This window comes from Chanodichthys erythropterus, chromosome 17 (assembly GCF_024489055.1).
Source record: "Chanodichthys erythropterus isolate Z2021 chromosome 17, ASM2448905v1, whole genome shotgun sequence".
In the NCBI taxonomy this organism is placed as follows: Eukaryota; Metazoa; Chordata; class Actinopteri; order Cypriniformes; family Xenocyprididae; genus Chanodichthys; species Chanodichthys erythropterus.
Genome location: NC_090237.1, coordinates 40,933,732 through 40,960,676, shown reverse-complemented (window position 1 = coordinate 40,960,676; position 26,945 = coordinate 40,933,732). Strand labels below are relative to the sequence as shown.

The 26,945-nt window shown below is 39.4% G+C and overlaps 2 protein-coding genes across 5 annotated transcripts in view; one reads left to right on the top strand and one right to left on the bottom strand.

The window, feature by feature from the left end:
* ift80 (intraflagellar transport 80 homolog (Chlamydomonas)) overlaps window positions 1-1,996 on the bottom strand; it is a 50,954-nt gene extending 48,958 nt beyond the window's left edge. For 2 of the 3 annotated variants that reach the window (XM_067365048.1, XM_067365050.1), the window contains exons 1-2: window positions 1,785-1,996; window positions 1,605-1,678 (exon numbers count right to left, since the gene is read on the bottom strand). In XM_067365048.1, the coding sequence (XP_067221149.1) occupies window positions 1,605-1,639 (35 nt within the window). In that variant the 5' untranslated portion in view covers window positions 1,640-1,678; window positions 1,785-1,996. Of the gene's footprint in view, window positions 1-1,604; window positions 1,709-1,784 lie in introns of all 3 variants that reach the window. The other variant, XM_067365049.1, reaches the window with a different exon arrangement.
* Window positions 1,997-2,461: 465 nt separating this feature from the next.
* smc4 (structural maintenance of chromosomes 4) lies at window positions 2,462-26,851 on the top strand. Of its 2 annotated transcripts, XM_067365448.1 has the most exons (24): window positions 2,462-2,613; window positions 3,171-3,303; window positions 4,579-4,769; window positions 6,952-7,143; window positions 7,281-7,457; window positions 11,494-11,658; window positions 11,914-12,041; window positions 12,557-12,697; window positions 12,844-12,994; window positions 13,125-13,289; window positions 13,542-13,775; window positions 13,932-14,117; window positions 14,200-14,361; window positions 14,501-14,726; window positions 18,192-18,271; window positions 18,921-19,073; window positions 19,157-19,283; window positions 19,369-19,558; window positions 20,225-20,369; window positions 20,458-20,631; window positions 24,070-24,252; window positions 24,380-24,612; window positions 25,199-25,382; window positions 26,519-26,851. In XM_067365448.1, exons 2-24 carry the CDS (start codon window positions 3,183-3,185, stop codon window positions 26,675-26,677), a joined length of 3,867 nt encoding a protein of 1,288 aa, XP_067221549.1. In that variant the 5' UTR covers window positions 2,462-2,613; window positions 3,171-3,182; the 3' UTR covers window positions 26,678-26,851. The 2 variants fall into 2 exon arrangements, with proteins under 2 accessions (XP_067221549.1, XP_067221550.1); XM_067365449.1 differs by lacking the exon at window positions 2,462-2,613 and having other exon boundaries at window positions 3,058-3,303.
* Window positions 26,852-26,945: the final 94 nt, after the last annotated feature.

Sequence of the window (26,945 nt, the reverse complement as noted above, 5' to 3'; positions counted from 1 at the left end):
ATTTTTGGTATACTAAACTGATATACTTAAAGTCTGCTAAACTGGAGCAACTAATTTTGTACTCAGTTATCCAGAAGTAGTGCTTAGGTGCAACTAAAGATATACTTAAGTATATCTGATTATGCTAAAGTGGAAATATTGCAAATATACTTTATATATATTGCATTTATTATACAGTGATCATATTATTCATACTAATAGTGATATTAAAACACATTTTAGGCTTAACATTAAGAAATGTGCACTGTGCAATAAAGAAGTACTCCAAATAAAGTTTAATTATAACATTTATATCAGTAAGACTCAAGCGATATGTCAGTAAATATGTTACTATACTTAATATTGTGCCTAGTGCAATTATCCATTCAAAACATCCTTTTTTTCTGTCATCCAAGATCTGGTAAAAAATATCTGATCAATTCTGTTATTACTTGTGTTTCCACTCATGTTGTCTATTTGATTCGTTGTCCATGTGGTCTGTGTTATGTTGAAACAAAGTCACAAAATCTGAAACAAAGAATTAGTGAAGAGTTCGATCAGAAGATGTTAACTATGCGCCCTCTGAATCATGATGTCTCCTACTTATGTTTTTGTGGGACTGAAAAAGTGAGTTACATTGGATTATTACAGACCTTATCACTTTTGGGAATGAATAATGAAGCATTATTCACATATGTGATGCTATAGAGTGTTATAATTCTCTTGTGATGAGATATATATATATATCATCTTGTTATATACAATTTTTTTCCCCTACCTGAGGCTTTATCCTCTTTTGGTATGAATGTTTTATTATTATTCAATGTGGGTTGTTGATGTTGATGAGGAAGATGTAATTATGTGATTGATAATTGATGGTTCTTTGCGGTGATTGGTCATGAGTTGAGTACATTTTATATATTTTTGTGCTTTGAATATGCCTGATGAAGGTCATGGGACCGAAACATTGCGATAAATATTTTTTTTATACTTTTGTTAGCTCTGATAGTGTGCGGGACCATTTTAAATACATGTTGGTATAGATTTTGGTATAGGGGTATGTATGCTGTTCTCTGGGTTAGAGGCCAGATTTCACAGCTCAGTTTGTGTTTCCTCTGACCACAGAACTCTCCTTCAGAAGGTCTTTTCCTCGTGATCAGCATGTATTGACTGCTGTCAGTACTTCAGTTTGAACAGTTAACTGTGCCTGCTCTGAAATGGCTTCAAGTGACTTTCCTGACTTGATCAAGTCAATGATCCACGCTGAGCTCCTCAGACCTTCACACGGTAGTGTTCATGGCCAATGAGAGTAATGTTATCGATCATAATTATTCACAAAATGTGTCACAAAGCAAATGTAACTTTTACAGCACTAAAGTTCAAGTTGTTGTAAGTATATTTTTGGTCACATTTCCAGGAGACCCTTAATAAATTCGTAAAAGAGCCAAAAATGTTTTTGTGACCAAGAGTGTGTGCTCCAAACATCATAATCACAGCAAAATAAGAGCTGTAATCAGTGTAAACTCTAGACAGACATGATACACATGTTCAATGCTAACATGTATATGAGTACATACAGGATGTAACGTTACATTATGTGACTGTGAATACAGTAAAGGATATGTTTGGGTTCCTTCAGCAGAGATGTTTTCAGTCGCATCCTCCAGCGTCTCTGGTGCTTCAAATGTGATAAAGTTCCCTGATCATAAGAAGAAGCGAATAAAATCCACTGAAAAGAGACATATATTATATATATCATATATCCTATATCCTACAGACTGTAGCGGTAAAGTAGCATTGTTTACCTGACTGGAGGCGCCGTTGCCACGGAAACGCGAGCTACTTCTGATAAAAATCACTTCAGAAACATCAAATGATCTTGACGCAGACTATGCTGAGGAAGAACACTTCTGAGTAAACACTAGTCGCTTACATGATCTCCCAATCTTCTTCTTATTATTATTATTTGTTATGTTACATGTTGCTTTCCTTGCTAGGAAGTCTGCTCTGACGTTAAAACAACGCCAGCCCACATCTCGCGAGACTTAACTCCTTGCTTCAAACCTACAGACTCACTTCTCGCGAGATGTAGCGGTGCATATTATTAAATAATTTGTATTTTGTTGTTTATTCTCAGTGTTTTTTTTGTTTGTTTGTTTGTTTTTTTGTTTTACAAATTGAATGTATTTATTTATTTAAGATTTGTTAAAGTACTCAATGACTGAAGAAAAAAGGCTGTGTGTATGTATAAATATTTGTTTTTCTTTTACGACACGTTCGTTTGAAACTGAACTGATACTGTTTTTAAATAAATGGCCATTGACTTTTGTACATGCTCAGTGTGCTCGCTGTTACTAAACAAAACCGCAAAAACAGATAAAACTGCCCGGTCACGTGACGCGCGGGGGGCTTGCGCGCTCCCATGAAGCACCGCGCGGGTCACAACGGACTCGGGTTCGTCACACTCAGTTTACGCGCCATTTATGAGTGAGAGTTCAGCGCAGGGAAGTGAACAAGCGCCGATCTCCTCCGGTTTACTCTCTAAACACACGATATATATATGCCAATCCGTTTCACAGGAGCGCGAGATTCGGAGTGACATCGACGAGCGTGAGGAAAACAGCCGAATCACAGGTAAATAATGCGGATCAAGTCAAGTGTCAGATCGCATAAACGCAAACAAACGCGTTTATGAATAAACTAGTCGATTAACAGTCACGCTTTGGGTTCATAAATGTGGATATATAGTGTGAACTAGTTTTGAGCTGCAGCATAATCAACATTAAGTGATTAATTTCCTGAAAGAACGTGACGTATTGCTGTCGTTATTAACCGGCGGGTTGGTTTGTATATTAGGAGAGTGTCTGAACGCGGTCTGCCGTCATTATTATCATTGTGTCCAACACAGTCGATATATAAGACTCTTTCAGTCGGGTTTCTTCACTTCATTTGTCCTCAAAAGACGTAAAGCGGCTGGTGAGGGTTTAGTTCAGCTGTCAGCACACACACACACACACACTCACACACTCGTGACGCGCTCAGTGTTGTCATGTATGAGCTCGTCATCAGGCTCGCCTCACACACACACACACACACACACACACACTGGTGTGAAGTCGAGTCTGTGGTGGTGTTTTTGTCTCGACACTATTGTTTATAATGCTTCAAAGAACGACACGATGTGTTTTCAGGTGCCGTGAATCATGCCTGCGAAGACCAGCAAGAGCTCGACGGCTGCCCGGAGAGCGGCGGAGGCGCGGGACGAGTCCGACGATGATGTGAGCGCGCCCGCGGCGAGCAGCGCGCCACCGGCCCGCGAGCACGGTAAGAGCCGGGGAAAGTTTCTTCAGCGGAGCTTCGAGCGTGACTGACGCGAGCTTTGTTTCGTCAGATGTGGCCGTGTTTCTTTCTCATCTCGAGACGGGTGTTTTGTTTAGTGAAGTCAGTTAGCTGACTGCTAATGTTCACAGATTATTAGATGCTTAAGATGATGTAGGCATGGCTGTAAACATGGTACAACATCTGGAAACTTTACAGCTGTAATGTGACACTGACCGCTATATATATATATATATATATATATATATATTATTATAACTTACATTGTGCTTTATAATTTTAAACTATCAAAGCGATGCTCACCTCATTCTCTTAGCTTTAACAAAAGTGTGGCTATCTTACACAACTTGATATGTAAATCAGCAGAATTCAGCGAGGAATAACAGAAAGTGTGCAAGTTAAAGGATTAGTTCACTTTTAAATAAACTTTTACTGATAATTTACTCTCCCCCATGTCATCCAAGATGTTCATGTCTTTCTTTCTTCAGTGGAAAAGAAATGAAGGTTTTTGATGAAATCATTCCAGGATTTTTCTCCTTATAGTGGACTTCAGTAGACTCCAAAAGGTCAAAATTACAGTTTCAGTGCAGCTTCAAATAGCTTTAAATGATACCAGACGAGGAATAAGGGTCTTATCTAGAGAAACAATCGGCCATTTTCTAAAAAAAATACAACTGTATATGCTTTATAATCACAAATGATCACCTTGCACGTGCTTCCGCTTTCCATATTCTTCAGAAAGTTTACGCTGTATGTCCTACACTTTCCCTATTCTACTTGCGGAACAAATGAAACTGGCGCCGCGTTCGTTCCGTAAGTTGAATAGGGAAAGTCTAGAGTTGTCAAATGTACTGAGGAAATTTAAAAAATGTGACGCTTTGAGCACTGTTGATTGGATTCGTAAACACCCCTGATTGGCCATTGTGTTGACGTACTCATCGGATATGTCCGTGTCAACACAATGGCCAATCAGGTGTTTATGAATCCATTCAACAGCGCATAAAGCATCATATTTTTAAAACTTCAGTACTTTTGACAACTCTAGACGCCACAGTGATAAGCTGAAGGTGTCTGCGGTGAACAGCGAGCACTCATTCAGTACCCCGATAGCGGCACACAGTACACATGATTGCAAATTCAAAAATGAACCCCCACCATCAGTGTAAAAATGTCCTCACCGTAACCTCGTGTGAAATCAGATGCAGTGCGTGACCTTGTTGCAGGTTGGTGTGTTGATTGTTGTTGTTCTTGTTGCTGTAGATGTGTCACCGGGCGAGCCGGCCGAGGTGCTTGATAACCGCAGTCTGGAGGAGATCCTGGGCAGCATCGCCCCACCGCCGCCCCCTGCCATGAGCTCCGAGCCCGGCGCCCCTCGCCTCATGATCACACACATCGTCAACAGGAACTTCAAGTCCTATGCTGGAGAACAGATTCTGGGCCCCTTCCATAAGGTATGGAAGACGGCACAAACCCTTCTGACATTGTGATCAGGTGTCCGGATCTGAGGCTCTGTTTACACCAGGGGCCTCAAGTAGAAAACTTAGGATAACATATACGGGAAAAAGTGTGCATATGCACAAAAGACAGATTTTGAAATAACCTCCCTGAAATCACCATATATGGAGCTTACAGCTCCTAGTTTTACTATGCATTACATCATCTGCATATCATTTCCATGCATATCCCCATTCATGTGACACCATGTTTAACGGTACAAGACATTATGAAAATAGGACTAAAATTCTTTGTAAATTATCACATTACGTTGCTAAAAATCATTCACTCTCATCTTGTTTTAGAATAAATAAATCAAATATGTTTGAAATATTGTTCAAAGTTTTCAATGAAGAGTTATTCTTATTCTTTTCCACTGGCCACATAGTATTTTTAAGTGTTTTAAACAGACTCCTTCATTGTCTGTCATCATGCATTATGTTGCTAAGCTATCTGCTTGGAAGTGTGCATCATTAATCATTATTTGCATGAAAATATTTTCTCAGAACATGAGTCCTGCTGCTTGGAGCACCATTTAAAGTGTAATTATCATGCGCAAAGCAATCCTCGCTGTAGTTAAAACATTAAAACACACTATGCCACAGGAAAAGTGTTCCAAAGCAGCGCATCCACTACAAACATGTCTGCGTACATTCATATAAAATGTTACTTCTGTATAATGTAACTTCTGGATAAAGATTTCATGTAATTTCAGTGCTTAACTCAATTAAGGAGAGTGACTTATTTAATATAAATGTAAAACAGAGTTTAAAATCACACTGTTTACTTCATTACTTCGCTCACTTCAGTAAGAGAGTGTGTACGCATGGTCTAGAGCTCCCGTACGGTGATAGCATTTTTACGGCAAGTTTATTTTTTTTATAAATCCCAATATGTGTGTGGAAAATTGAGTATGCCCATTTCAGTGCCATTTTTGTGCGTACACATTTATACATCAGGCCCCTGGTATTAAGATTTGTTTTGGTTGATCGGATCACAAGTGGATGGAGACACATTCTTGTTGTCTCTTTTGTCCACTTTCAACTGCTTCTGTCCTGATTTCTTCGAGTGGAGGGTCTATGAGCGGGTAAATGGGTTTTTTCAGATCTTTCGATCTAACGGGCAAAATAACATTGCACAATTTACATACGAATGTGACCGGAGACGACAGAAAACATACGGAGAGAATCGGCTTTCGTTTCTGCTCTGTCAGCCGCGAGACCGACCGAGCACTGTGTGTGCGTGTTAGAAATCAGGAATGGTGAGAGAACATTGTGATTGGTACGTTTTTCATCTTCAAACCAAACTTGGGTCTTCTGTTGAGAAAGTTTAAATCTCGTCTGACCCATAATGTTAATGCATTAAGTCAGTAGACGGAGAATAGATGTTTTTTTGTGGCTGTTTGAACTTATTCGACCACATGAGCGTTTCCACTACGAAAGCAATCCAGTCGAATGTGTTTTCAACTACCTCTGGAAGTGATCCAAAGTGGATAAGCTCAAAACGTTTTATACCCCGTTTAGTGTCGTCCACTTGTGATCCGATCGACCAAAACACATCTCAATACCAGGAGGAAAAGGGGCCTGAGTGTCTCAAAGTTCACTTTTCTTCTTCTTGTTTGTTCAGTGTCTTTGAATCAGCTGGTGTTTTAGTGATAATGGTTCACACAAGTATAGTTCTTCACATGTACTGTCAACATGCTCCACAATGGAAGTAATTCAAACATCGCTCATATCTGTTGTGCAAAATATGCATTTATTGAGGATCCGAATGGAAAGTGAACCAATGAACATGTAACATTTTGCATCAGACAATAAGACACTGCTGTTTGATTTAAATTTATTGCGCCCTCTTGTGGACTGTTGACTTTAAAATCTGGCCTTCATTGATCTCTTATCATAAGTGAAATCATGTCTTCAGATTTTTCAGAGTGATTTTAGGTGTATTTTTGGACCTAATTAGATGTGCTTGACACAAAGATTACATTTTATCTATCAATCATTTGATAAGATGTTTGACACATGCTGTCTGTGAGTATTGTACTACAGCACCTCAACAAGAGTGGTGTAATAGTTGTCTGCGTGCTCTTAGGTTGTGTCTTACCATCACATTCTGTCTGATCTCTCTCTCTCTCATCAGCGCTTCTCCTGCATCATCGGTCCGAACGGCAGTGGCAAGTCCAACGTGATCGACTCCATGCTCTTCGTGTTTGGATACAGAGCTCAGAAGATCCGCTCCAAGAAGCTGTCGGTTCTGATCCACAGTTCTGACGAGCATCCGGACATCCAGAGCTGCACTGTAGAGGTGCACTTTCAGAAGATCGTCGATAAGGTGAACCAACATGACTACCTGCAGTCGTTGTGTTATACAAATGTGCCAAATAAGCCTAATGAAGATCAAAGATTTTCTCTTTCTCCTCAGTACATTGAGAAGTAAAGGTGTTTCTTCTTCTGTACTTGTGTGTTCAGGAAGGAGACGACTACGAAGTCATCCCTAACAGCTCCTTCTATGTTTCGAGAACCGCAGGAAAAGACAACTCCTCTGGCTACCACATCAACGGAAAGAAAGCCACCTTCAAAGACGTGGGCGCACTACTGCGCAGCCACGGCATCGATCTGGACCACAACCGTTTCCTCATTCTGCAGGTAATGGCCATCACCTCTCTCGAACGCTGCATGCTCACGTCATTGCTGTTGGCCTCTCGTGTTTTCTGGAGAGTCGTGAATAAAGTCAACCTTGGACTGCTATAGCAGCGCGTCATGGTTTTCAACACGAGGGAAGGTGCAAACCATCATTTGCTGCTCTAGCGTTTTAAGGGCTAACATACGCTAAACCTGACAATTGAACACGGTTTGTAAACATGGGCTGTCCAAAAAGGTCAGAGGTCAACATCTGTCCACTCTTCCTTCCTCGCTTTAGCAGCACGTAAATATTGGTGTGTTAAAGTCAAGGCCAACCCCAATATTATGTGTGCTGCTTCAGTGAGGCAGGAGCGAGCCTCCTTTCACTTCCTTCACATCATTATTCACTTTGAGTAGTGCTGGTCCATCATGTCATCCTGGGCCAAAGCAATGAGCGCCTGTTTTTGGACTTCTTTTGCGCTGTTAACGCACACTTTTGTTCAGTTTGACATTAGTTGTTTCATTCTGTTCTGTGTGGTTGATAAACCGGAGACAGTAGAAGTATCTCACATGTGTTTCTATCAGAGCAGCTTTATCAACCCTGTCATTGTACAGTGAAATGTAACTGGTGTGTTGGGTCATGTGGTGTGTGTGTGTGTGTGTGTGTGCATGTACGCTCTGAGGTTTGTGATTTTTCACAAGGACAGTCGCTCACTTGCCGATGGAATATGCTGTTTAGCTAAGTGGGGATGCTTTCGATATATGCAAGTAGTTTTGTTATTTAGTTTTAATACAGCGTAACCAAACATGTATAAATTAGGGATTTTGGCAGCTGATACAGACTACCGATTTGTCATCATGATCAACTAATAATCCCGAAATGAAATGCGAGCTTTCACTGTAAACACTTTACACTCTGAAGGCATTGTAATGAATTCACATTATTTCAGTGTTTATTTATAGAGCACATTTAAACACAACCGAGGTTGACCAAAAGTGCTTTAAATGGATAAAAGTGACATAGTTAAAAATAAAAGCTTAATTCTACAAAAAATACATGGTACACTATATTGCCAAAAGTATTGGGACATCCCTCTATATCACTGAATTCAGCTGCCAGTTGCATAAACATAGCCAATATGTTAAGACTGTGTCTTAAGTATTAGTATGACCAACTTGTGATTAGTCAAGGGCAATCAGTGTCTTTTTGGTTTCAAATTATAATTGTAAAAAAAACAATTTGATTTATTTTATTATTCATGCTTGACATGATGACTATTAGAAAGTATATATGACTAGGGATGTAACGATTCACTCAACTCACACTTCGATACGATTCACTGGTTTCACGATTCAATTTTCTCACGATTTAACCATATGAGATTTAAATGAGTGTCTATTTATTATTTCTCAGACAAAATGCAGCATATTTCTTTGTGAAACTGAAATATCTTTATAACAAAACTAAATTTTAAAATAAATCCTAAATCAAATATATAAATGGTACTAAAAAAGAAATCTCTTCATATGAGTACATGAACAATGTTAAAAAAAAATTGCTCTATTACAGGCTGAACTATCTGTAGCCATTTAAGAGGCAACCGCTGCATTTTAATCAAGATCCCAACAAAGATGCTGCATACATGCAGCATGAGCCGTTTTTAATTTAAATTAGATTGTATCATTTTTAACATTGAAGCAAAGTTTGGGCTCATTCACAATCATGTCAACTGCATCTGGGCCAAACTTCCCCAATTAATTCAAATGTAATGTTTTGCCCTGATTTTATTATTTGTAAATTAAGAAATCATGATTTTTAAGTAAAAATGTTAGCAAATTATAAAATCAGACAATTCAGCAATGATAACCGTTGAGAGAAGAAAGTAATCTGATCACATGATGGCACGCCTGATTAATCACACTATGAATGTAGCTATTCTTAGCTATTTGTTTGCTAGTCTTAGCGGCTGTTCACTCACTAATGCGTTATTACAATGAAAAAAATCAAGATGTGGGCAGTGGAATGGAGAAAATGCAAAGTAATTAAACAATTGCTTAATTACTTTTTTTTTATTTTTACTTGACTCTTTCATGGGTGAGATGCTGCAAAAGACGCGAGACACGAGTGCAACAGCCAAACGTTTGGCAAACATAAAAACAGTAAAAAAAAAACCTGTAAAGAACTACTGTATTTGTGTTGTGTTTCATGTTTGCATGATGGTGACAGGCTGAAAGCTGCTGTTGTTTTCTGTTTTTACAAACCATTTGCTGTCAATAATGGCCTATTAATGGTGTTATTTATTGCTATTACTTTTTCGCAGACATATTTAGAATTTTTGTAACTTTTAATATGATCTCTGAGTATATAGGATATGTTTAAGATAAGTTTGTACAACATTTGCCTTCATATTTCATGCATATTTTCTGCAAAAATATTTAGCAAACAAATCAATTGTTTTGCATTTAAGCAGGTTGACAGCATCACTTCAGGTGTGGCGCACTTGAAATAGAACTTTTTTTGAATCAGATTGTTGATAAAGAGAATGTTACTTGAATCATTGTTTACGTTTTTAAGTTGACTAGATAAAAAAATAACTAAATCCTGAATCGGTCAATCGTTCTGGAAAAAGAAAACAATTTTTTTTTTTTTGCCATATCGCCCAGCCCTAATAAAAACTGCTTGCATGTGTAAAAATATTTAGAATTACATAGAATAAGTAAGAAGATCCTGGTTGTTGAGTGATTTTTCTAGTGCAGTTTCAACTGTGATTTGGTAAATCAAGACCTGTCAAGCAATCAAGCAATACACAAAAAAAATTATAAAGTAAACTTGTTTCAAACGTATTAAAGTGCTAAAGAATAATAAAGAACAATAGGTATCCCTTTACAATAAGGTCTCATTAGTTCATTATTGCATTAACTAACATTAAAAATGAGCAATAGTTTCATTTGTTACAGAAGTTGTTAAAGTTAGCTAAAAAAATGCGACTGTTCATGTTAGCTCAGGTCCATTAAATTATGCAGTTACATCTTTTGATTTTAATAAAGTGTTACTAAATGTTGAAATTAAGATTAATGTTATAGAAGTATTTTTCATTTTCAGTTTAACTAATGAATTAACTAATGTCAAATGATGGAGCTTTATTGTAAAGTGTGACTGGATAATAAATAATCACAACATATTAAAACAAGGGCGTGTTGTAGTCCAGATTAAAATATAAAATGTTTAAGTTTGAAAATTGTATCTGAAGTGTAAGTGTATTTGAAATCTGAATGGCTGTATAAAACATTTTAAATACTGTAGTAGCTATAGCCAGCTGCTTTGTTTATGGGGTTACCGGGGTAACCGCTGCATTTCTGCTGTTCCATCAGCGCCATCTGTTGTCAGAAAGTGAAAGTAAAGTCCCTTTATGTTATTCTATAGTCTTTGGTGAAAGTTCATTTTCATTTCATTCTCCTTCACTCGTTCCAGCATGCTGCTCATGCACGTTGGTCTTGTTTACATCCGTGCACATGCCTCTGTGATTATATTACTGTATACCGGCACTTTCTAGTTTACTGATGTTTCCCAGTTTTTCAAATCAGAACATGGTGCAAAAGTATCATCTGTATATTTGCGCATCAGCAACTTTTTACTGTTTTACATAATCATTAAATCTTAATCTTAAAGAGATTTTAATATTTGCACTTAAGATTAATTCTGACAACTTCATAATGTTCCTAAGTTCTGAAATATTTTCTTGACGACATTTTTTTTTTTTTTCCTTAAGAAGAAACTGACTTTGGTTTTAACTGATTGAATGGACAATATTGCAGATCAAGTCAAAGGCCGTCTTTTTGCGTTGCTTGCTGATTACCATAATAATCTAAATAAACGCACAGACTATTCTTCACACCTGGCTTGACGGGCCTTCAGAACTTTTTTTTGTGTATGTGTGTGTGTGTAATGGCTGTCTTCCCCTCAATCTGGTTCACCACATTTGATTAAATCTGTATAGAGATACGAGATGCATCAGTATGTTTGTGTAAGTGCGGTTGTGTCATGTGGTGTCATTGTCAGGGTGAGGTGGAGCAGATTGCCATGATGAAGCCCAAAGGACAGACGGAGCACGACGAAGGCATGCTGGAGTACCTGGAGGACATTATCGGCTCGTGCCGTCTCAAAGAACCCATCAACGTCCTGTGCCGTCGGGTGGAGTTACTGAACGAGCAGCGAGGAGAGAAGGTACGTGATCATGGGCAGCGGAAACGTTCATCTGCAGGTGTCTTGGGCAGGTTCATGTACTCCAGTATCTCACAGGAGATTTTTTCACCCCTTACTTTTCTACTTCAAACATTTTGGAATGGAAGAAAAAAAATCACCAATTAATTCCTTTTTATATTATCCTTTTTTAAGCCATGTATCCCAGCTTATGTAAAGCTCATGTTGTAGCTCATGTGATTTTGCTGTAATTAGTGAAATGCGTCTGTGTGTGCGCAGCTGAATCGAGTGAAGCTGGTGGAGAAGGAGAAGAGCGCTCTGGAGGGAGAGAAGAATAAAGCCGTGGAGTTCCTCACATTAGAGAATGACATCTTTAAGAAGAGGAACCTCCTCTGTCAGTTCTACGTGTAAGACACTCACACCCCTGAAGACCCTGAACACATGATCAACTGAGTGACACAGTTTTGACACACATGCTTGGTGTATGAGTACAGCTGAATGATTAGCCTTTCCATTCAAAGTATACATTCGATCACGTGCACACTATAAATATTTGTCGTTGTCATTTCCCATTAATTACCTAGACCAGTGGTTCTCAACCCGCGGGCCGCATGTGGCCCGTCATGAATGTAAATGCGGCCCGCGATATGCCAACTTCACAATTTATTTTTTTTAAATTTCAATTAAAGTGAATTAAACAAATATAAATGAGCTATAATGCTTTATTTGTCATGACAATCAATCACCACCAGATTGATGCATTTAATTTGAAAAATGTTCAAAACTTTCTTCCGGGGAAGGCATGCCCCTCTTCACCCATAGTCTCAAAATCCTGTGGGAAATGCTTTCACACTGTGAGCAGTTCTTGATGGGTTTCCTGCAGAAGGGTTTGGTCATTCAGAGTGACGTTTGTGTTTTACAGGCATGACCTACAGAAGCGTGCATCAGCGAAAGAAGCTGAGAAACAGCAGATTCAGGAGGACACAAAGGAACTGAGTGACAAAAGCAGCCAGCTGACGCAGGAGATGAAGACCAAGAATGAGGAGCTGAAGGGTGTGGAGAAGTGAGAAATGTTTCCATTCCCCTAAAAACTATTGATGATGAATCTTTAGCATGTACACCAGCTGCTCGCATAATGTTCTGCAAGTTTGGGTGTCACCCTCTGCTCAGAAGTCTGTTTATTTGGCTTATGATGTTTTTCCTCTGAAGGAAATTGACCAAGCTGACCAAGTTCATCGAGAGTCAGAAAGAGAAATTTACCCAGCTGGACCTGCAGGATGTGGAGGTGCGCGAGAAACTCAAACACACCAAGAGCAAAACTAAGAAACTGCAGAAACAGCTTCAGAAAGACAAGGAGAAGGTGAGATGACTGATACTGCAGACAGCTTTGTCTTGGACGTTCATCTGCAGCACTCGGGCTGGGCGAATAGTTGAGCCGCTCAGGTGGTTTCATGACTCTAGATCTTTATGAACATTTGTGTTCTGTCCAGCTGGAGGAGGTGAGGAGCGTTCCTGCGAGCAGTGAGAAGATCATCACGGAGGCGTCGGCTCAGAAGGAGAAGCTGGAGAAGAAGAAGCTGGAGGAGGAGCAGAAGTTGGCTCAGGTGATGGAGAGCCTGAAGGAGGAGACCAGCGGCCTACAGGAAGATAAAGAGGTACGCCAACACAACAGGATTATGTATGACGCAAAGTGTCTATAATGCAATTATCAGCAAGCAAAACATGCGCAAAGCACACACATTTGCATTGGTGCTACTTATTTTTATAGTGCAGAAATAAAATCCTGAGAACTGGTTTTGATTGTTCAGGCTTGGCTTTAATAATACATGTTTATAACATGGCACTATATTTTCCATACGTGTTCTGTTGGTCTCAATCTTTGCTCCTTGTGTCTGGTGTTCCTGCAGAAGAAGGAGCAGGAGCTGCTGGAGTTGAGTAAGACGGTGAACGAGACGCGCTCACGGATGGACGTGGCACAGTCAGAGCTGGACATCTACCTGAGTCAGCACAACACCGCTGTGAACCAACTCAACCAGGCCAAAAACGCCCTGCAGGAAGCTGTGGACACACTGCGAGAGAGGAGAGCCGCCATCAAAGACCTGCCCGTCAAAATACCCCAGTGTGAGGAGCAGCTCAAGAAGGTGAAGAGTCTTTGCTTCAGAGAGCTCTCATAAAAATAGTTCATTTTGTGATCAGCTCTAGAAAAACAGCTGATGAGATGGATACAAAAAACAGGATGCGATGGATCTATGTGGCTTTGATTGTAAAATGAAGTTGTGTGTGTGTTTGTTTTGCAGGACGAGCAGGAGCTGGAGCAGATCTCTGAGCAGGACAGGCAGAAGCGAGTGCAGGTTGGTGACATGAGACAGAAGGTGGCTGAAGCCAAGAGCTCTCTGTCCACCAACCGCAGCCGCAGCAAAGTGCTGGACGCCCTCATGCAGCAGAAGCGCTCGGGAAAGATCCCAGGCATCCTGGGACGGCTGGTACGTCCACTCGCATTCACCTCAACCAGACAATCGTTTTATGCTGTTAAACATCCTCATGTTCCTGATGGTGTCTCAACAGGGTGATCTGGGAGCTATTGATGAGAAGTATGACGTGGCCATCTCCTCCAGCTGTGGCTCCCTGGATAATATTTTAGTGGACACCATTGACACAGCGCAGAAGTGCGTCACGTTTCTGAAGGCCCAGAACATCGGTGTGGCCACTTTCATAGGTCTGGACAAGGTGGGAAAATTGATGTGGCTCAGTGCTTCTAAACCTCATGACTAAAGTGTGCCAGTATCAGATCCATATTGCCTTGCAGAACCCTTTATCACGGTCCATGTGAAGTCCTGTAGTGATGATGTTTGGTGGTGTTGTTCAGATGAAAGTGTGGCAGCAGAACATGGGCTCCATCTCCACCCCAGAGAACATCCCTCGTCTGTTTGACATGGTGCGGCTGAAGGACGAGAGCGTGCGCCCGGCGTTCTACTTCGCCCTCAGGGACACGCTGGTGGCCAAAGACCTGGAGCAGGCCACGCGAGTGGCTTTCCAGAAGGACAAGCGCTGGAGGGTGGTCACACTGCAGGGGCAGATCATCGAGCAGGCCGGTGAGTTTTTTTCACTTAGGGATGCACCGAGACCCAAATCCTGAGCGTCGGCCAACATGATCTGATAGCAGTGCAGTTTTTTTCTTCATCACTAGAATATCTATAGCTCAGAGTGTGTTTTCTGCATCATGGAAATCACAGGGCCCTACACAGATGGAATCACAGATTCCAGTCATAAAAACAGAATTTACTGTATAACGTGGAATGTCTCGGTATTTTTTAAAATTTTTGAAGAACAAATGAAAAGTAGGTCAGAACACTTAAATTGCAATATAGACTAGTGTGAATATTAAAAAGACCATTTAAATATGAATTCTGCATGTTCTGTTAGCGCGGTTTCATATACCACACACACACACTGAAGCACACATGACGCTCGTGGTGTTTTTCAGCCTCTGCCGCATCACTGTTTGAGGACATGAATGCATGAACTTCATCTCCAGAGCCGCTCTGACAGTCACTTCATCAACATTTTACTGTTTCATTTGACAAAAACTATTGTCATATCATAAACGCACACACTCAAAGCAAGTCTTCATGGCAACCCGTCAAAATAACCCGTTTGGTTTAACTTAAAGAAATTGTGACACACATATGTTACTGTTGTACAGTAAAAACTTTATTATTTTTAAGGAATAATCACAATGTTTTCTTCCATGTTTTAATTTTAACAGTAAAGCTCTTTCGTGCAGCACTTTGTTTGACAAAAATGTTTGTTGAATGTCATATGACTGAAAGATTAATTAAATTAATGTTTTATGCCTTTATGCGTATTTCATGGATTTCTGTTAGACTTAATAAATTGTTGTTAAATTGTACAAGTTTCTTGAATTCAATTAATTAGACAAGCTTTTTGATTACTAAAATGTAATTTTACCATTAAAATGGAGTCTAAGAAATTAAAACGGGGAAGAAGAAAAAAAGCGAAATCCAGAAAAAATTAACGGAGAAAAATTGTGTGGAACTGGCAATCTTTTTCACACATTCACCACATATCGAATCTAAACATTTAGTGGGGAAAAAATAAAACTTAATGCAAGAGTAGTGCTAAATCTGAAATGTTAAAAAGAAATACCAATACTATACTGTTTGTGGTGGTATAAAATCTGAAAACAATTTGTAAGAAATAAATACTATAAAACTTTTTTTTTTTTTATGTATGTATTGCAAAGCTTTTTAATAGAGCAACAAAAGCAAGATAGGTTATTAATAATCTTTCAATGCTCAAAACTATCATAATATGAAAGAACATCCCAGGTGCAGAATGATGTGCTGAAAGCAACACGACTCACAGTGCACAAAGTAGTGTTCATTTCGTCACCTATTTTTAATTTAGTCTTAGTCTTAGTCTTGTGCCAAATGTCCTTGTTAGTTTTAGTCATATTTAGTCATTCACATATCTTTTTTTGTTAGTCAAGTTTTAGTCGACTAAACGTCATTTTAGTCTAGTTTTAGTCAAAAGAAAACTCAAGGTATCTTAGTCAAGTTTTAGTCGACTGAAAGTCTTTTAATTTTAGTCTAGTTTTAGTCAAAAAAAATTGTAGTCTTTTTTTAAAAATAACACATTATTACTGAGATTATTACTGATAAACATTTCAGTAAAAAAAGTGTTTCACATATTTCAAACATTGGTTAAATGTCATAATTACCTGACAAAATACACTTGTTGAAAGATTTTTGTTGAATGCAAATGTTAAACGTGTCTGGTTTTCAATTTCTGATTTAGGAGACACATTCACAAATGATTAACCTGTAACGCTTTCCTGTAGCTCAGTGGTTAGAGCGTGGCACTAGCAATGCCAAAGGTCATGGGTTCGATCCCAGGGATTGCACATACTCAGATACAAATGTATAGTATAATGCAATGTAAGTCGCTTTGGATAAAAGCGTCTGCCAAATGCATAAATATAAATATAAATATAAAATATAAATTAACCTGTTGTTCTGAAGAGTATTTTATTTTAACCAACACAATTCAAAAGCTAGCATGTCGTCGTCACTCGTGTTCGCTTTGGTTGTTGTGTGTTCAGCAGTTTCGTGTTGCAGCCACAGGCATATGAGACCTGTAAAGCCTTGTTTACACTGCACACGTGTGCGGCTCGTTAAAGCTGCGACGCGGCTACCGGAGCTGATACACGGCCACTCTAGTCAATGCTTGTGTTTACACCAGCCGCGCCGCGGTGCGTTTGAGAAGCGGCTCGACGCGCCGCTTCACTAAAGATAGGCGCCTCACCTCCAAGACGCGCAGCTCAAATACAAAACAAAGTCAAAATAATCACCCTGTGTAAACTCCCGCTCATATTTTACATCACTAGAAACTGATGACAAGAGATTCGAAGTTGAAAAACTTGAAATTTCTTTGTTTGAGTTGACATCGCGCAGAGGACGGAACAACACCTTGCCGGAGCCGTAACGAGCCGCACACACATGCAGTGTAAACAAGGCTTCAACGAGGCTTAACTTGAGCAACAGCGCGAAGCCGCGAACTCGTTCTGAATATTTTAAAGGCGTAATAGCTGATGAAAAAGCAGAGATGATTGTAGATGAAAAAGAAGAGAGATGTTATCTTAGTTTTTATTTTATACAAAACATTTTCATCTCGTCTTTTTTCGTCAACAATAATGCATGTTAATTTAGTCTTAGTCAGTGTTTTTGGACAGTGGTGCAGTCTTGTCATCGTCTCGTCTTAGTCATGAAAAAAAAGGTCGTTGACGAACGTTTCGTCTAGTCTCGTCTCGTCTCGTCTGACGAAATTAACACTAGCACAAAGAAGAGATGTTGTGTGCACAGCTCCTAGTGTGTTATATCCATCCAAGAGTTTTAGCCTTTTACCTTCACAGTTTTAAATTCCAGTCACTGGAGTAGAGATGAACTGGCATCATGCACAGTGTCATGATCTAACAGACACCTGGTAGCAAATGTCACATCATTTAAACAAAGCGTTAAACTTTGGCAAGATAAAGCCTTTTAATGCAAATCCACAGACCTTTATCTACAGATCAAGTATAATAATGGGAACACAGAGGTTTTCCACGCTGAATTCTGTAACTGAACACGTGCTGTTTGAGTGACTGAATGGAGAATGACTGACCGCTGCAGTGGAGCATGAGTTTCCATGAACTTTATAATTATGTATTATAATATTTACGTCATTAAATAAATCCTTCACATCAAGCTATCGAATGGCTTCGAAAGACTTGGAATATAGTGCATGAGAACTTTTTATGGTGCTTCATAATGTTTTCTGCTCTTTGTGGAGCTAAACAGTTACAACCATGACTGTACACCGTATCAGATTTGGAACGGTACCATCTTTTTTCAGGATCAAAGCCAATAATGAATATAGGATTGGTGCATTTGTAGTACAACAGTAATATATTTCTATGATGGTTTCTTCAACTTCCACATGTATGGCTGGTAATGAGGAGCTTTCTCTCACTTTCACTGTGGTGTGATGGTCCTCAGGTACCATGACCGGAGGAGGAGGACGTGTGATGAAGGGCAGGATGGGCTCCTCCGTCTGCGCTGATGTCACTCAGGAGCAGGTCAGAAGCTTCTCACTTAAACATTTAAAAACACTCTTCTGCTCACCCTCAATGTGTGGGTCCAAACTTTCTTTTGTTGAGCACATCAGGTGATGTATCCAGACGGTTGATTTTAGCAAACAAAAACAATCAGCCGAAACTAGCGCTTCTCCAATGGTGCATTTTGACTGCATCAGTGTCTGTTTCTTGCACACAATGTGGATAATCTACAGCAGATAAACCTGTCAGCTGTGTGGACGCTAGGGGCTGGGTTGGCAAAATTAATTTCTCGATTTTAATCTATCTTCATTTGGACAGACGATACCGATTCTCAAATCCCAAATAGATCTTTTAGTCTGTGCTGTTTTCAGTCAATACATGAACAAAACTTCTTAAAATTCTGTAGCACCTGCCATTCAATAATCACAATCTTTGTGCTTTAATACGTTAGTGTCAGCTGTGTCAGTTTGTTAAAGCCACATTTTAAATGTGTATATATTTCAACAACGAATTTGAGTATAAACATATAGTAACATAACAAATGTTTTATTAATTGGTTATTAAATCAACTTTATTTCTTGTTTCAATTTGACAAAGAAAACTTTGGTTTCAGTAAAAAAAAAAAATCATGTCAGTGCTTCTCTAGCTAAAGACCTGTGATTGTGTGCAGCTGGATAAAATGGAGAGCGCTTTGAACAAGGAGGTGACGCAGCTACAGGACTGGCAGCAGAGGAAACAGCAGCTGGAGGAGAAGGTGCACAAAGCCAGACGTGAGCTGAGAGACATGAAGAACACGCTGGAGAAATATACAGCCACCATCCAGGTCAGACAGCCCTCGAGCCCTGACGGCACATCAACATGAGCATGTAATCGCTACCTTCTGTTAACCAGTCATGTGTCTTACAGAGCCTGACAGAGCAGGAGCTCCATCTCAAGACTCAGATGAAGGATCTGGAGGCCAACGTCATCTCTGCCGCTCCTGATAAAGCCAAGCAGAAGCAGATGGAGAAGAGCCTGGAAGTCTTCAGGAAAGGTGTGTTCGTTTTGCTGATGCATTTATATTTTATTGATATTTTGAAGAAATGATCACTAGATGCAATGTTTGTTTCCTGCTGAAGACTTCGAGGCAGCATCCACTAAAGCAGGGAAGGTGGAGGCTGAGGTGAAGAGGCTGCACACGCTCATCGTGGACATCAACAGTCACAAGCTGAAGGCCCAGCAGGACAAACTGGACCAGATCAACACACAGCTGGATGAATGTTCCTCCGCCGTCACCAAAGCCCAGGTGGCCATCAAGACTGCCGGGCGGTCAGTCACCAAATCCACTGATTATGGGGTTTTATTATCATTATTTAAGTTTTTAAATGGTTAACTATAAACATTAGGGCTGGGTAATGACACAATTTCATGATTTGATTCAATATGGATTGTTTTGGATATATGTGACTTGCAGTACATAGAAAATTTCTCAAAGAAAAAAATCTCTTGGCTATTGCTGTAAACCAGTTGGTACTAGAGGTCGACCGCACCGATTTATGGATCTAAAGGTTATTGGCAATAATCTGATAGTTTCTCCTGGCTGTGTCTATTGCCAGAGCAGATGAAAAGACTAAGCTGCCATTACACAGTACAAGAGCGGCCTCTAGAGGCCAACTAACAACCATCATGCCTCATGGTGTATCGGAGCGGAATCAGATGCTGGTGTAACACTTTGATAAAGAAAAGAGATGAACACTACAGAACGCATCATACTTATATAAAATAATAATTTTGTTGGCTAGATGCTGCATAAGTAGAGAACAGCAGTGTGTTTGACAACAAGGCTGAGAGGACATTAACATTAGTAGTGTCTCAAGCGATAAGAACAATGTGACACAAATTGGGATGAGCTCGACTGACTAAAGAACAGGAACTGAGTTTGTGGAGAGCCAGTTGATCGATTTCAGAAGTGCATTGTGTCCTCTGATGCTGCAGTAATCTGAAGAAGTCCGAGGACAGCGTGTCTCAGCTGGAGAAGGAGATCGGCGAGAACGAGAAGCTGATCGAGGAGCTAACGGAGCAGCTGAAGAAGCTGGAGGAGCAGGCAGGAGAGATCATGCAGACGTACCAGCAGGCTGAGGTACTTCCTGTTCCCATCCTCTGGCTCAGACTGTGAACACATCAAGGGCTGGGATGGCGCTCATTTCTGAGAGTGTGTGTTTGTGTAGGAAGCTCTGCCGGAGGTTCAGGAACAGCATCGTGGTGTCCTTCAGGAGATCAAGGCCCTACAGGAGCAGGAGCACGCGCTGCAGAAAGAGTCTCTCAGTGTGCGGCTGAAGGTGGAGCACATCGACACGGCCATCGCTGAGTGCCACACCAAGATCAAACACTGGGAGAAAGAGGTACTGAGCCCACACACGCCTCATACAGTATCTGGAGCTCCAAATAAAGCACACATTCGCCATATGTTCCCGGTGCTGATGATTAGAGATCGACCGATATTGAGGTTTTTTTTTTTATTATTATTTTTATTTTTATTACTGATTATTTTCATGTTTATTTACACGATAACCAATATATAAACCCAATATTTATTTATTTTATGTTTAACAATAACACTGAACTGAACAAACTGTTTTATTTAACACTTTTTAAATGCTGTAATTTTTGCAATTTTCACTCTATTATAACATTATAATAGGAGTTTTGGAGTGTACAGACTCCGTAAGCGTGAAGCTTCCCCACAAAACTAATATTTTATTCATGTTAATCAACATGATGAATCGTGACTACAATATCAACAGCCTTTGACTACTATTATTTTTGTAGCTGCAACGATGTGGATTTGTACGGCCGATTCATTGGCCTATACTGATGTCATTTTAGTTACCAATATATATGCGCTATATTGTTTAATTGTGCAGCAATATGGCCTCTGTTGTTTGTCTGTCATGTTTTAGCTTCTCCCCCTTGTTATTAGTTTATTTGCCCCACCTGCCCTCCTCATTTCCTACTTGGTTGTGGTTGTTGACCGTGGCTGCGTCCGAAATCGCATACTACATAAGTAGGTACTACATTTAAATTTGAACGTACTTCCCGACCGTTAAAACAGTACGTTCTATATAGTATGAATATGGGTAGTATGAATGGAATTCGGACGTACTACATCCGCCATGTTAATGTTGTCACGTGTCATGCGTCGTCACTCAGCAATGTTTTTTATTAATGCTTACCGCTTTCATTGTTGTTTTAACGTCAATTCAATCAACAGCTCAAAGGAGGCATCGGGAAGCTGCTCGCAGATCACGCTTTCTTCAACAGCTTGTTAAATATGTCAAAGTATAATCACCTATTTAGCAAGAATTTTACCTCAGAATAAAAATACATCTGTGAATATCACGACAGAGGCTGATTTGAAGCAACGAAATTAAGTAATTTATTGTTAACAATGAATGCATATAAAAATACACGAGAAACAAAAGACATGAATCAATGAACAAACTTGAATACATTATATATAAATAATGTGTAGATAGACAGAGAGGGCAAGAGAAATACACATGGCCTAAATATTGTATACAATATATACAAATAAATACAATGATAATAATATAACGTACGTATTCTAAAAAAAAAAACTACAAACTGTGAGCCCTATAAACTACTGCCGCCTGAATGTTGCTGTCCGTTAAATTTGCTAATCTCATTAAACTGCTTAACAACGAACGTCTCTGTTAAATAACAATGTTAACAAGCGGATGTACGTTAACATTATCTCGACCTGTTCGTTAGCTTGATGTGCTGTTAATAATGATGATTAAACATCTTTTTACAGCCAACTCTAATCTTCTCATTACATTGTTTAAACTTTCAATAAGTCAGCCGTTTACTTAATGTTAAACAAGTGCAATTTAACCACAATAAACACCGTTTTTCCCTGAGGTACTTAAGGACTTGAATGAGCTGCATATCGCCGCTTTCCGCCATTTTTGAATATGAAGAATCCTCTCCTGTGGCATCACGGGATAGCGCAGCGTCCATCGAATGCGTACTACAGAATTCGGGCGGAAGCAGTAGGTCATCCGGGTACTTCTCGCCTACTGTTTTTCGAATACTATGAATGCGGACATACTACTCTCCTCGCATACTGTTTTTCGCATACTATATAGTAGGGAAGTATGCGATTTCGGACGCAGCCCTAGTCTGCTGTTGGTCCTGTTATAGGGTGTTTGTTTGTTTTTAACCCTCTGGAGTCTGAGGCTGATTTGGGGCCTGGAGAAGTTTTGACATGCCCTGACATTTGTGCTTTTTTCAGTTGTTCATAAACATATTAATGGAAAAAGTGTCAATACACTGTATTCAGCACAAACTAGGCTACAGTAATATGTGAGGAACATGTATGTACATGTTTGTGTTTTTGAAGGAATAACATTTATGCGTGGTTATTGAAAAAACAAAAAACTTAAGTCACTGATATAAGGCCAAAAAAAGTATAGTAAATCTGTGTTCACAAGACTTTTGGGTATTGGAGGTTGTAAACTAGAGTTTTTGCTTCAAAATTATGTAAAAATTATGCTGCCTACTCCATATAAAACAATATATAATCAATATATTGTTTTATATGGAGTAGGCAGCATAATTTTTACATAATTTTGAAATTTTTAGTTTTTGTAAGACACTTTTTGCCAAGAAACACAGTATGCAAGGAGGCGTGAATCACCACTGAAAATGGGCCATTCTCAACTGAGAAGACAAAAGAATTGGATAGTAATGAGCTGAAATGAAAACCTTCTGTGATGTCTGTGATGTCTCAAGCTCATTATGATATATGAAACATACAGAAAAATATTATTACAATATAAAGTAATGGTTTTATATTATACTTTAAAATATAATGTATTTCTGTGATGCAAAGAGTCTGAATATAGGCTTTTAGTTTAAAAGCATGCACATTTGGAGAAATATTGGATTCTCATATGCTTATGTCAATTTTCTATACAGAGGAGTTATTTTAATTTAATATTCACTGTCATTACTATGAGCGCTGGTGTTTTCAATTCATCCTTGAAGTCGGAGGGCGCTGTGTGCATTTTTAGTCCACAAATTCATCTAAAAGAAGAAGAGGCTATTCCATGAATGGAGTTTCCAATTCATACAGCAGCAGGAGGGCGCTAAAGAAACAAAAACTCATCTAAACTTCATCTGTAGAAGACAAGTAAACAGGAACTAACTGCATGTCTTCTAGAGATCGCTAACCATGACTTTTACATCCAGATAAACACTTTTCAAGACAATAAATACACGATTGAGATGATGAATGCATGTATTGCCTCTGAATTTGCGTCTGAATAGCGCTGGCTCCGTGGGCGTGGCCGCATTAGCGGATAATGAGCTGAATCACAGTCTTCTGACATGGCTCTCTTTTCATACAGATTACATAAACACAGAAGGTTTGTTTTCGATTTGACTTACATGATTTAAAACCTGACATCATAACGTTTTTTTAGACATAAGTTTAATTTTTCTGTGATTAGTATTCACTGTTACAGTTCATTTTCTGAGAACTATCAGATTGGACTTCGTTCAGAGGGAGAGGAGAGATCACGCATCATATTTTGTTTTTACTCTGAGTGTATACAAATAAAAGAATATATTCTATAGTTTCAATTGATATATTACTTATGTCTCTATGACAAAAAATGACGGAGTATTTTAAGTCTGTTTTGCTGCAATGTGAAAAAAAACCTGCAAAACGCGCCGGCGCGTTTTCAGAGCTCAGAGTGTTAATTAATAAAAGCGCCCTGATCTTCTCTCTCGCCTCACGTTCATGTCTGTCTCAGGCCAGCAAGCTGACGCTGCACCCCATCGATGGTGCGCCATCAGAAGAGCTGCCCGCACTGAACTCAGAACAGCTGGAAGACATCGGCAACCCAGACGTCATTAAGAACGAGATCGCTCTGCTGGAGGACCGCTGTGCCAACATGAAGCCCAACCTGGGATCCATCGCTGAGTTCAAGAAGAAGGTACATGCTCCTGTCCTCGGATTATAATTATTTTATTTATTTTTTCCTTTTCTCAATCAAATGCAGTGATTTGGTCAGGTGAGTGAATAAAAACTACAGCCCAAAGACTGACTGTGTGTGTGTGTAGGAGGAACTGTACCTGCAGAGAGTGGCGGAGCTTGATGACATCACCACACAGAGAGACGCCTTCAAGAGAGGCTGTGAGGACCTGCGCAAGCAGAGACTGCATGAGTTCATGGCTGGATTCAACATCATCACTAATAAACTGAAGGAGAACTATCAGATGCTCACGTTAGGAGGAGACGCTGAGCTCGAGCTGGTGGACAGTCTGGATCCCTTCTCTGAGGGCATCATGTTCAGGTGTGCATCTTCACATCCTGCTACGGCATGGAACACACTTTTACGATCTAAACAGGTTTTCGAACACTGGGCATCATACACTTGTAAATGTTTACAGAGAAACACTACGCCGAACACATCAAACTCACAGAGGTACAAACGTATCCTTGCTACGAGACACATGACAAATGAAAACAATGTTCATTCTATAATCAGCTCAAAATATCAGACATGTTTGATGATCTCTGTCTGGATGGATTCATAGTCTGAAAGGTAAAAAAACACTACGCTAATGATGCACTGCAAACTCCGACTGCCCAATATCTGCAGACTGGCTATGACTTTCAGCAACTAGCGTCGACAAAATGTAGTGAATCCCAGCCTTTACTGTGAGCTCTATATGTGAAGGCACTTTCCACAAACATGGTACAAACTGGTGTCTCATGCTTTTTGAATCGGTTCAAGCATAAGCGTCTTGTTCTGTTGGGTCAGTTATTACTATGACCTGGATCAATTTAAAGCATACAGCAGTAACTACAGAGCAATATATGGTCCCAGTCTAGCTGAGTGATATCTTGACAGCCTTGTTTTGTCCTGTGTCTCCTAGTGTGCGTCCTCCTAAGAAGAGCTGGAAGAAGATCTATAATCTGTCTGGAGGAGAGAAGACGCTCAGCTCTCTGGCGCTGGTGTTTGCGCTGCATCACTTCAAGCCCACGCCGCTCTACTTCATGGATGAGATCGATGCTGCCCTCGACTTCAAGAACGTCTCCATCGTGGCCTGCTACATATATGTATGTCCACTTACCCGCTTCATTTTATACCACTCCCAACATGATGCGACGAGACATTGTCTGTTTGCTGCTTAATGTGGCAGTCGACGTATTTGATGTCTTATTCAGCTACATGGTGGTAGATTTTAGATCAATGAGATTTCACAGTGGATCGGAGATATACCAGTTTAAATACTTTTTAGTTTTTGCATTATATTCCAAGTCTTCTGAAGCCATTCGATTATACAGATATTTAAGCTATAAGAAATGTAGGGGTGCAACACAAACTCGTTTCATGATTCGGTTCGATGCATGATAGTGATCCCACTCTGTCCCTGACTACATGTATTGTGGTAACACTTTAGTTTAGGCTCCAATTCTGACTATTAACTAGTTGCTTATTATCATGCATATTACTAGGATATTGGCTGTTTATTAGTACTTATAAAGCACATATTAATGCCTTATTCTGCTTGACCATATTAATCCTCCTGATACCTGAACTTAACAACTACCTTACTATTAATAAGCAGTAAATTAGGAGTTTATTGAGGAGGAAAAGTCATAGTACCAGTTGTAAATTAATAAATAACTATTAACTGACATCACAAACTGTTAATGTGCCTTAAAGGCATAAACCGGTGTAAAAACTTTTGTGATCAGATCACTGAAACCATGTACAGTAGTAGTCAAACTCTTGTGACGACATTGCATATGTAGCGGAAACGCTCATCCATCCTGGATGCGTCCTTTGATTCCAAATGCTGTAACTTTTGATTACTTTATGCTATCACCACAACATTTGATCCAGAAACGGCTCACATGTGGGGGAATTTTCATCCAACTTTATGTCCTTCCTGAGTTATTGAATGTCAAATAAGAAAAAACAATTATTGAAATTTAAAATGCATGCAAAAAAAGATTTCTCAGCAGTTTCTCAGCATGAGAATGTCCAAATGTAATCAATTTTTTGTCTCTAAAAATGTAAAGAGTTTATCAAATGATACCTACCTTTTGACTCTCCTTGCCATAGTTTTGTAGTTATGAGTCTTTACTTTTGTGTGTCACTCAGGAAGAAAAATGTACTATCAATTACACAGGAAATAAAAGATTTTTGCCCTCCAATTCTAATTGTCAACTTTCCCTCATTATTTCAGGAGCAAACCAAGAATGCTCAATTCATCATCATCTCCCTGAGGAACAACATGTTTGAAATGGCCGACCGTCTCATTGGCATCTACAAGACTCACAACACCACCAAGAATGTGGCCATCAACCCCAAAACCATCGTCCTCCGAGAGATTGAGACGGCATGAGTGTTTCCCTGTACTGCATATATCACTCGCTTTCTGATGGTTTGTCCGTTTCCACATCACTGTTCACCTTTTACATGTCTCCTCATACTTATTCTGTGTCCCCTTTTCAGCTTTGAATAAAATGACCTTTTTTCTATATTATTGTAGGTGTAACATGCAATATTATCATGTTTTCACTGCACTGCAGATGAATGTTTTAAATAAACATTAAATTTGATGTTTTGATTTGTGACTACATCTTAACTACACTTGATATATTTTATCTTTT